The sequence below is a fragment of the Labeo rohita genome, chromosome 21 (genome assembly GCF_022985175.1).
Source record: "Labeo rohita strain BAU-BD-2019 chromosome 21, IGBB_LRoh.1.0, whole genome shotgun sequence".
In the NCBI taxonomy this organism is placed as follows: Eukaryota; Metazoa; Chordata; class Actinopteri; order Cypriniformes; family Cyprinidae; genus Labeo; species Labeo rohita.
In genome coordinates this window covers 12,501,568-12,513,757 of record NC_066889.1, presented here as the reverse complement: position 1 = coordinate 12,513,757, position 12,190 = coordinate 12,501,568, and the positions used below count along the sequence as shown (strand labels likewise).

The window sequence follows — 12,190 nt, the reverse complement described above, 5'->3', positions numbered from 1 at the left end:
TGTTCTTGTGCAAGTCTCTAACCGTATGCAAACTGTATCTAAAAGTAAATGTATTTTTTTATAGGGTTGTTCACGCTATGTCAGGATATAAAGGTATGTAACAGACAAGATGAAATTGATTAAAATCCTATGTTTTCATACTGACAATTTACTAAATATCATCATAAACTGAGCAAAATCTGTGTCTAATAACATTAAAAGCTGTTGTGTTCAATCAACTGTTTAACAGTCAACTAAGGAGTGTTACAGGAGCTTAATCTGATAATGAAAGCACAAGAACCATGAGTTATGTCATAACATTTCATGTTTATCCACATGCTTTGCTGTATTATCATCAACTGGTTACCACATTCAGAAAACAATGGACGCAAAGGAATGTGTTCCTGAAGTCTGACGTTTATTCAATGATTCCTTCTTGTATATCTGATCAATAACATTGATTTAGCTTGTAAGGAGCTAGTACTTACATCCTGTACAACTTTAAAACAAGCTACTGCCTTGAAAAAGAACTTTACTGGAGATTAAAATACTGTTTTGTCTTTTAATTGTGACAATTATTATACATACACACACACACACACCCGCAAAAAGTTTGGGGTCAGTAAATTGTTTTTGAAAGACATATCTAATGCTCACAAAGTCTGCATTTATTGTTAGAAAATAAAATGTTCTTTTTCTATTTTAATACTTTTTAAAATGTAATTTATTCCTGTGACGTCAAAGCCACATTTTCAACAGTCATTACTCCAGTCTTAAAGGCATAGTTGACCCAGAAATGAAAATTACCCCATAATTTACTAACCCAAACCATCCTAGGTGTACACGACTTTCTTCTGTCAGACGAATACAATCTGAGTTATAATTAAAAATGTCCTGGCTCTTCTAAGCTTTATAATGGTAGTGAATGGGCATCGATATTTTGAAGACCAATAAAATGCATCCATCCATCATAAAAAGTGCTCCACACAGCTGTGGGGGGTTAATAAAGGTCTTCTAAAATGAATCGATGCGTTATATTTAAAACTTTATAAACTGAAATGTGATCCTGGACTACAAAACCAGTGTTAAGTCACTGGGGTGTATTTGTAGCAATAGCCAAAAATACATTGTATGGGTCAAAATTATTGATTTTTTTTTTAATGCCAAAAAACATTAGGAAATTACATAAAGATCATGTTCCATGGAGATATTTAGTAAAATTCCTACTGTAAATATATCAAAACTTAATTTTTGATTACTAATATACATTGCAATATTTAGATTTTTTTGCACCATCAAATTCCATTTGTTCAAATAGTTGTATCTCAGCCAAATATTGTCCTATCCTAACAAACCATACATCAGTTGAAAGCTTATTTATTCAGCTTTCAAGTGATGTATAAATCTCAATTTCGAAAAATTGACCCTTATGACTGGTTTTGTGGTCCAGGGTCACAAATTTCTAGCTTCTGCTAAATGTTGTATGCACGTACATGAGAGAGGAGTTCCGGCGGATAACGTAGGTGAAGTGTAAGCTATGGTGAGAATATGCTAGTCTTACGAGAACCAAGTTTTGTTTACAGCAAAGGAAAACCAGTGTCCTCTTGGCTTCTCACCAGGGCATCATCCGCTTGAACACCACTCTCTCTCGAATGCGTGTATGACAGTTAGCGGAAACTAAAGATTTTTTTTTGCATCGATACACTTCAGAAGGCCCTTTTTAAACCCCCGAAGCTGTGTGGAGCACTTTTTATGATGGATGGATGCACTTTATTGGACTTCAAAATATCAACGCCCATTCACTACCATTATAAAGCTTGGAAGAGCCAAGATTTTTGGTCTGGGTGAGTAAACCATGGGGTAATTTTCACTTGTTGCCTTGGTTCTGCTTCACTGCAACTACTCAGAAAAGACATTTCATAGAAAACACTTGAGTAGCTTTAAATCTGCTGACATTTGCAGCTGTCATGTGCCTTAAAAAGTTTCAGTCTCAACATTAGGTCATCCAAGCATCCGAACTGCACAAGTTCTTGGATTCCATTAGTATTACACACATTTTTCCAGAAAAATAAGCTGGTGGTTTTTTTTACTGCAAGAACTCACCATGTAGAGAAGAAACGGGAAGGCCAAGAGGAATATCCAGAGGTAGAGATGAAAGCAGTTCGAGAAGGTACTCTGATGAGGGTCCACGTACCATCCTCCGGTTAGAGAGGCCCACACTCCCTGCCGCAATATCTGAAGAGCCTGAGAGCCCATCTTATCGATTCTGGATGAGACAACCCAGAGTTCTCGAAGTTCCCTTGTCAAAGTTTCTAGTGCGGTACTTCCATTGGGAACCTCAGGATGGACTTTCTCGGACTGGTGAATGAAAAAATTAGCAGAAAGCGAGACGTTCCAGAACAACTTGAGACCTGCGTTCTTTTAGTATCAGCCGTTTGTTTGCATGCTCCTCCAGCAGACCCCTGTTTGTAGTGCAGTTCATCAAGAGTTTTTGGCACAACTGTGACCCAAGGGCTACATGAAAACATTCATCCTGAGGAATCATCAAAACTGCTTGGTTTGGTTTCTGTATGACTTTCCAGCACTTTAAACAAACACAATTCCATAAATAAACGAGCTGTTCTGATGACATTCTTAAGATCAACAGGCTATTTTGAATATGGTCATTTTAACCTATCTGTGGCGTGTTAATAAGGCATGAGACGCTTGTCTGATTTAGATAACGTAGCCTAATATGAGTTTTCTAAAAAACACAAATAAAAATCTGTTTTTGTTTAGGGGGCTATACTATATTTGAGATGATAATGGATATGTATAAGATCAACAAACACCTGCAATCTTTATACTATTATAGGCAAAGCAGAGAAAAGACAGGCAGTAAGTTTTAACATCTTCATTGGCTTTCTATGCTTTGTAACTATTGTAAATATGGTATACAGCTTCAGAGTCCTGAGAATTTGATTTCTAGTTGTTCTGAACAAATCTGTAAACCTTTCCCGTTCCCCAACAAAAGATATGTATATATTACACTGTTTATAGAGTTTTTATATCTTAACTCACTGCTGATTTATTTATCCTACAGCCATCTCCAGGCCTAAACAGTCACAATATTCTCACAACTTTTCCTGTATGGCAGTAGCTAACCTCTACAGCTGGAGGAGGAAAAACACTAAGCATCCTCTGTAAGCAATACTCGTTTAAATAAAAGAACGCTGACAAATGGATTTGGCTTTAAACCATACAACTTCAGCTAATGTTAGCATAGGTATGTCAGCTTGCCTGAAGCAGCTTTTACATTATATTGAGTCTAAAAAACGACAGTAGAGAGATAAATGTCCAGCAAATGGTTCAATAGCACTTCAATGAAAACGTTACTGGGATGCGAATATTTTTAGATCTGTAAACAAACCGTGTTTCAACAGCAAACGCGCTAACGCTGACAGCTGAACGACTAAATTTTAGCCTGAATCAGCCTGTTAGGTATAAAACCAACCAGAAGGGATGCAAATATTATATTTAATCTATTTTATCAGTTAATTTAACTTAATTCAAATGATATCTCTCCACTCAGAGTTCAATATCACCTGACACTCACTAGCCAAACCGCTAACATGCTACAAGCAGTAGTGAGACACCTCTGACTTTGGCATAAGTGTTTTGTAGCGAAGGTTTCCGATGTTAGTGCACTCTTCAACTCCGTCAACACTCCATGGTTTAACTCGACCGGGTCTGCGTTAATTCCTCCATAAACGAGAGCAGGAAAACCGCAGGGCAGCGAAACTGAACGCGAGTTAGCATAGGCTAACGGCAGCACTGAGTGCTTCCTCCTTGTGACGGAAATAAAAATACAAAAACAAACACAGAACGCAAAATATCTCTACGTGGTCACCACAGCAGCCATTTCCTCGTTAAGTCCATGGCCGCTGTGGAAAAACTCCAGCGAAAAAAAGCCCAGAATGTGAGCTCGCTAAGTTCCAGTGTCGAATCGCTTCATTCACACAGGTAGCAAACACCCACCTACAGGAAGAGAACTGAGGCCGCAACGCGATTGGCTGCTGCGGTTAACGCCCACATGCAGGAACGGAACTGATGCTTCAATGCGATTGGCTACAGGAGGTGTCTGTCATCCAGTGCACGATCACTGATTTGATTCATCAATCTACATGACAGTGCAGAACGTCTTCACGTTGAACTTTCTCGTTGACATTGGTCAGAAAGCCAATCTTCACTGATACATTTCCAATAAAAATGTAATTTTCTTACAGTACATTTAAATTAATTATTTATGTTGGTATTATACACTACCAGTCAAAAGTTTTTAATGTTTTTTAAAGAAGTCTCTTCCGCTCAACAAGCCTGCATTTATTTCATCCAAAGTGCAGCAAAAACGGTAACATTTTGAAATATTTTTAGTATTTAAAATAACTGTTTTCTATTTGAATATATTTTAAAATGTCATTTATTTCTGTGATTTAAATGCTGATTTTTAGCATCATTATTCCAGTCACGTGATCCTTCAGAAATCATTCTAATATTCTGTTTTGCTGCTCAGAAACATTTATTATTATTATTATGTTAAAAAAAAACTGAGTAGATTTTTTTTTCAGGTTTCTTTTTTCAAAGAATATATATATAAAATATAGAAAAATATATAAATTAAAATATATTTTAATATTTTAAAATTTTATATTTTTAAATTAAAAATGTCTTTATCATCACTTTTGATTAATTTAAAGCATCCTTGCTAATTAAAATTATTAGTTTCTATAATTTCTTTACCAAAAAAAAAAAAAAAAAAAAAAAAAAAAAAAACTAAACTAAAATTATACAGACTCCAAGCTTTATTTAAGAAAATGCTGATCTTTGGAGCTTTCTATTCTATTCATGAAAGAATCCTGAAAAAATGTACTCAACTGTTTTAAATATTGATAATAATAATAATAATAATAATAATAATAATAATAATAACGTTTCCTGAACAGTAAATCAGCATATTAGAATGATTTCTGAAGAATCATGTGACACTGAAGACTGGAGTAATTATGCTAAAAATTTAGCTTTGATCACAGGAATACATTTTAAATTTAAAAACATATTCAAATAGAAAGCAGTTATTTTAAATAGTAAAAATATTTCACAATATTTGCTGTATTTTGGATCAAATAAATGCAGGTTTGGTAAGCAGCAGAGACTTCTTTAAAAACATTAAAAATCTTACTGTTCAAAAACTTTTGACTGGTAGTGTATTTAATATAAACCGAAACTGTCTGTATGGGTAGTTTAATAACACTTAATTTTGAGATTCCAGACGTTTCAAAAACTGTATGTTGAAATATGACTTTAGTAGTAATGAAAGTCTTGTTTTTATGGTTTTTTAGCACTTTAATAAGATTACATGCATTAATAATAATATGCATATATTAAACATTAAAATGAGTGTAATCATTCTGACGCCCCCTTAGTTTTACATGGTTTACTGTTGTACCGTTTTAGTTGTTTATGTTCATTAGCTGATCCAGGATGGATTAGATTGACTACCAGCTTGTGGAGTTAATACTGACCTCGTAGATCTCAGTCAAACTGGTAAATGCTGATAGACCACCTTGGACCGGTTACCAGATCAAATCAGCTATTGCAGTTTCCAAAACCAAGCATGACCTGCCTCAAGTTGATATAAAACGGTGTTCCAGCAGGAACAACTGGTATCAATTTATCACAACTGCTCTAAAGATTTCTGTATTGCAGCCTAGTTAAATTGCAATTTTGCTGAAGATCTGTCCCACTTAAACAGCTAAAAAGCAGCGCCTCGATTATCATAAAATATTACCATAACAAAACTGCTGAGAGTATAAAGCTTTTATTCATCACACATCTACCAATAACCATCCCACTTTGCATATTTCACCCTACATTTAACATTGGACTGTCAAAGCTGATCAATTGCGTTTCTACTCATCTGACATTTTAAAGGCTTTTTCATCATTGTTTTGAAATACGCTAAGGAGTCACTGCCAGGATTTCATTTTTTAAATACGTCAGTGAATTTAATTTTATTGTTTGATTCATATACTTAGACTACTCTGGCATAAAATGTATGATTCTTTCATTAAAATGTAGATTGATTAATGAGTGGATTTAGACAGCAGATGGCAGTCTCACGCTTCTGCAGTTTTATTTAAATGCAAAGCCTTTCTGTTGACTCTTCATTCTCATTCCAGTGGCATCACAACTGCCCATTACTGCTCCCTGTCTGTTGGGTCTTCATCTCACTGCCATTTTTTAAAAACAAAGAGCATAAAATGAAAGTCTTCTTAGCAATATAGCAAAAGAAAGTTTCAAATCTTGCTTACCTGTCAAACACTCATTTCAGTGACATTTGGGAAGCCTTTTTTTGTACTCTTAATGCATTTCCTCTGGCAGGACAGGTGCTCTGGCAGAAGTGAAAATTTGAGTTCATTCTACTTTGAAGGAAAATGGGAACCAAGTACTAAATTATTCATCAAATCACAAATCCAGGGCTCAGAGTTCGGAAAGATGTGGAGTAGAATGGCGTCAGAATGTGCTGACAGGTTTTCCTTGTCTTTTGTTCTTTGCCTTTTTCTTAATGTGGGTTTTTTGAAGACGTCAGAAGTTGGGAATCATAGTTTAAAAACGTAACTGCAGCTATAAGTGATAAACCTTGCCGCAGCTTGCAAAAGCACTAATTCTTTCCTACTGCTTATTGATCCATACATGCCTTAAGGCTGTCTTGATGCTAGTAGGGTCTTATCTTTGGAGACCATGAACCTGAATGTTACAATATCTAACAAGCTCTTGCTAACACAGCCTAATAATACAGCTTTGCAGTTCACTTAGTTCATTTATATTTGCTAATTAAATAATCATTATTTAATAACAATTTCAATGTTCTATCTGTAGGGGTAATGTATATAAAATGCAATGCATTTGAATATATTCACACATAATTTAAAGTCTGTGTAAAGGCAATTTAGAGAATTGTTTCTAAACACATTATAAATGTTAGAAATATATTGCTGAAAACACGTTACAAAGACTGCAGTACTGAACTGAATTAAACCGTTTTTTTTTTTTTTTTTTACCATTTTTGTGTTCAGGATTATTTTGGGCGGGTCTGAAAGGGTGTCTCGATGACGTAAGGAGCATAACCCCTCCCCTACAACACACTGATATCCCACGAGTGGGCGTGGTTTCAGCGCAGACAGCGGACACGCCCCTGCGTGTGCATCATGGTTGTAGAAAACCCCGCAGAGATAGCCTTTATGGTGTCAATTTTTGGTCAGATTTCTGCTCAATTGTTAGAGATCATATCACGCCCAGCTTTCAGCTTTGTTTTGAAAATGTTCTGTTTGGTTTTTTCACTTACAACATGTCATTCCAGAAGGAATATTATTTGATTAATCTGTTGCTTTTGCTGGCAAAGTTTAGTTTACATAAATGCAAGTATGGCAAGTATAAACCATTGTTTCTCATTTTGAAATCAGAAATTAAGCAATACATAAAATCTATTTACAATCTGACAACAAGAAAGCTGTTAAATGTATTAATGTATGTAAACATTTTCATGTTTTTATGTAATTTTCTTTCTTATTTTATTTTATTCCTATTATTTATTTATTTATTTTTTATTTTATTTTTTTCCTAATTCATTGTAATTTTGTATTTCCTTTTCTTTGTGTTCACCTCCTGGCTACTGTAAAATTCAGAATTTGAATGACTCAATAAAAATAAATAAATAAAAAAATAGCCTTTATGGCTAGAGAATTACACGGATAAGTTACAAAATAGTTACATTTGATTGTATTGAATAGATGTCATTTTCAAAATGTTCTATGCATATTACAAGAGCTTGTCACCCAGCGATAAGCGCTTATTTAACGAAACTGACCTTAGTGGGATCAGAGGTTGCCTTAGACAGGGTTGTAAAAATTCTGTCATAATCTATTATTACCCGTCATATTAATTAATTAATTAACTAATTAATTCATTAATTCATTCATATTTTAATTATAATTATTGTTTAATCAAATTTATGCGTTAAGTAGAGTAATCATAGTAGGTTTTATTCATAGTATGTACGTTTAAACGTGCTTAGCTTCAAATGGTGTCTTTGACACCTATTATTACCTATTATTTTGACATCAAAAGGCACAATTTTTTTTTCTCTTATTCCATGGATTTTACTCGTTTACCTCCACTTGTTACCACTGTTTTTCTACAACCACTATGTGTGCGCAGCTGCAAGTGACGTAACTGTGACGTCTACTGCAAACTGGTCTATTTTTTCAAGATTTTGATCATTTATTTTCTTGGCGGTTCAAATTAAAATTTGGCTAGGTGGTTAATAACAGTTTTCTGTGGTGTGACAGACTCAGAACATGCATTTGATATTACTTTCCATCTTATTTTTACTGTAAGAATTTGTAAATATTATGTGTCTGGCCTCTTCCATTCAGCTATTTTTAGCTGTATAAAACAGCTCGTTTTGCTGGCTGATATTGCAAACTGGTGTCTTACCATGTTATTTTAATGCATTATCTTAATTATGAACACACTGGTTTGTAGTGCAAACAGTTTTACCGTTTACTGCATGTTGTTATTCTTCTTCTTATTTACCAGTGGCAAATGAATCAGAAGTTATTCTCCGACAATACAAAACACTGTAAGGTCACAAGATCTACAGTAAATGCTACATAAGTAAACTTTGCATCCCATTTTGCTTTATCCTTGTGATTTGCACGTAATCTATCATTTTACAGAAGGCTGAACTGGTACTTTCGTTTTACCTCTGATAGAATATAATTGAAACCACAGCCACTGACTAATCAAAAACACCCATTTAACTAAACACTGTCCTTATGTGTATTCTGTGCGTATTGACCAAATGCAATTTGCTCCACTAGATTTACAATAGACGCAGAATAATGATGAAAACAGAAGTGTGTCATGGCCAGCTTTCATCATTTGAAAGCAATCAACACTTTTGAAAGCTTTTGAAACACTCGTTCCACATATATCGGTCTGAATTTTTTCCAAATTCAAGTTGCCTCTTATTCCAGGAAACTGCTCTCCATAAGCATGCTTTTAGCTCTTGCCTTTAAATAGCTCCATCTGTACTGCAGTGTGTATAGTAAGTTAGGAACGAGTACCTCAAGAACATAATACAGAGCTGCAGAGTGAGGAGGTAGAAATGCGGGGGCCGCCTTCCCTTCAAGACCATAGAGAAATAGTGTTGTTTAGAGGCCCGACTACCTAGATCTGAGGAGTGTGACAGCAGAGGAATCTAAAGACGTCTTTGTATTAGCAGTATGTGGAGTCTTCTGGAGTAGGAACCCATCAATATATAAGACCAGATGATGAAATTGCCATGTAAGACAAGGGCTTGACTTCACAGCGTGAGAGTTCTAACAGTGGATAAACCTTGATTTTCAAGCAGGAAAGACACTGCAAAATAATGGTTCTTGAATTACAGATAGCCTAAGATGAACCCTTTTATGTTTAATACTAAATATGAAAGCCACAAACTTCTGACAACAATCGCTAAATACAGTGGAGATTTCACAACATGGATGTCTTAAAACAATTCTGTCATTAGCCCCTTTCACACATATAGTCTTTACTGGTAAATTACCGTTAAAAGATCATGTGTGAAAAGAACCTTTTCAAACATACAGGTAAATTTGTTCTGGCAATTTACCAGTAAGGGAAGCTGTAACATTACCAGTAAATTGCCGGTGTTATGCCGAATTCCGACCCCTGCCAGATTACTACCCCCCTAGTATTGGTAGGTTTAGGGTTAGGTGTGGGTAGGAGTTAGGATTAGGCAAATCAGGTAGCAATTTCAATGAGAAGGGGTGATAATTTGGCAGGGGTCGAAAATAGGCACAACACCGGAATGAACGGTTTGTTTAAACGTGGAATGAAGATTACCATTGTTTTGGTCTGAATTGGCCAGTCATAGCGTTCTTATGGAGATTACGTGATTTGCTATGGAAATGATGCTAGATGGACATCTTTGACCATTGTGTCTCATCTTGCAAGTTTTTCAAAGTGTTGTGCTCGAGACCAAGCCGAGACCAAGAGGCAAAGCGCTTCTGCTCATGCGGACGAATGAAGACAACCGTGCAGCTTTTAAAGATTTCTGAAGACTGACACCACAGAATTTACCGGCATTTTGATACTGATGTGTGAATGGTTACTTTTACAGGGTTGCCAGGTTTTTACAACGGAACCCGCCCAATTGCTACTCAAAACTAGCCCAGTCACGTTTCAAGGGGGTTCCCCCGTTAAAAATCATATTCAGTGAGGTAAAATACACATTTTTGGCGGGGTTCCCTGGTAAAATTCGCATTTCAAGCATAGACTGTAAAAAATATGGACGTAGTGTCCGTGACGTCACCCGTAGGTTTCTGTAGAGCATTTTTGAAGCTCTTAGTGGGCGGGAATCGGCCGTCTTGGAATCGCACCACTGCACGTCACTCCTGAAAAATCGAAAATGGGCAAAGAGGCGAGACGTGGGTGGAGCTGGTTGCTGAAACCACGCCCACCTAGCGCGACGGTGGTGACAGCAGCGGCAATCCACCTGTCACTCAAGTGGCCACGCCCTAAATTATGCAGAACTTTAAGGCTTAATATAATTTAAACGGATGAGTTATAAAAAAATTCACCATCCTCAGAGTTGACACGAAGGGCAAAATTAGCTATATAGACCAAAACCACTTTTTGTACCAGGCTGTAAACATATTTTTTTCCTGCTGTAAAGTTGGGCATTTTAACATGGGGAGTCTATGGGATTGACTCCCTTTTGCAGCCAGTCTTTAGCGGCCAGTCGATGAATTGCAGTTTTAGTGAAGCCCCGCCTTCTTAATGAAGGAGCCAATCGTTGATCAGTAAAGATCAGCGCATCACTGCAGCTGCTGTTAAAAGTCCCAGTTGCTATCCACCTTATTTTTCAATGCGGAAGCAAGTTGTTTTCTGGTAATGTGTTAGACGTCTGGTTCATAATCCACCATAGGGAAATAACGAGAAGAAAATCGAGGTGCAGTAAACGGTAAAACAGTTTGCACTACAAACCAGTGTGTTCATAATTAAGATAATACATTAAAATAAGGGTAAGACACACCAGTTTGCAATATCAAGCAGCAAAACAAGCTTTTTGTGCAGCTAAAAATAGCTGGAAGTGGATTAGACCGGAAGACAGACACAAAAAATTGACAAATGGCTGCACCCACAAAATCAGGTGGATAGAAACAGTCAGCGTTCTGAGATGTGCGCTCAGTACTGCACATGTGCACTGGCTGAACAGCCTGAAAAATACGCTTTTTTTAACGCTATTGGAGCAATATTTATGAGGCAGTTCTTTTCAGACTTCATTGGTGATTTCAAATATGAAATTTAAAGCTTGGTGAACAGTTTTGGAGAATGATGTTTTCCTTTTCAAAGAAATAGGAGCAGCACTTGCCTGCCCGAGAGGCGTTTCAAAGATGGCCGCCGAGTGAAATGACTTAAAGGGACATTGGCCCAAAAACCGCAGACTTGGCAATACTGCTCTTTTAAGCGTTAAAAAGCTAGAACGGTTGTGTGAACAGCATATTTGTGTATTTATGGTAAAGTCATTCTGGTAATTTTATGGCAATTTACCAGGATTGCAGTGTGAAAGGGGCTAGTCATTTTCAATTTTGTGTCAACTGCACTACCAAACTAAATTTTGGGGTCAGTATTTATTTACTGTTTTTTTATTTTATGTATGTACATTTTAAAATAATTTATATATGTGATGCGAAGCTGAATTTTCAGCAACCGTTACTCCAATCTTCAGTGTCACATGATCCTTCAGAAATCATTCTAATATGCAAATTTAGTGCTTAAAAACATTTCTTATTATTATTATTAACCATGTTGAATACAGATGCTCTTCTTGTTATTTTTATTATTTTTTTGTGGAAACTGTTGTTTGATGAATAGAAATTGCAAAAGAACAGCATTTATTTGAAATAGATTTTTTTTTTTGCAACAATATTCAAAAGTTTTTACTGTCACTTAATCAATTTAATTAATCATTTCTGAATAAAAGTATTTTTATTCATTTTTTAAAATCTTACTGATCTTAAACTTTTGAACGATACTGTCAATCTCTGTAATTTTTAAATTTTTGTTTTATTTTTAATAAAAGAGACCACACCGACCAAATCAG

At 35.7% G+C, this 12,190-nt stretch overlaps 1 protein-coding gene across 1 annotated transcript in view; it reads right to left on the bottom strand.

Annotated features, from left to right (window-relative positions):
- The window catches only part of LOC127152624 (pecanex-like protein 3), a 31,545-nt gene extending 27,561 nt beyond the window's left edge, over positions 1-3,984 (bottom strand). The window contains exon 1 of the mRNA XM_051093385.1: positions 2,083-3,984. Within this exon, the coding sequence (XP_050949342.1) occupies positions 2,083-2,235 (153 nt within the window). The 5' untranslated portion in view covers positions 2,236-3,984. The remainder of the gene's footprint in view (positions 1-2,082) is intronic.
- Positions 3,985-12,190: the final 8,206 nt, after the last annotated feature.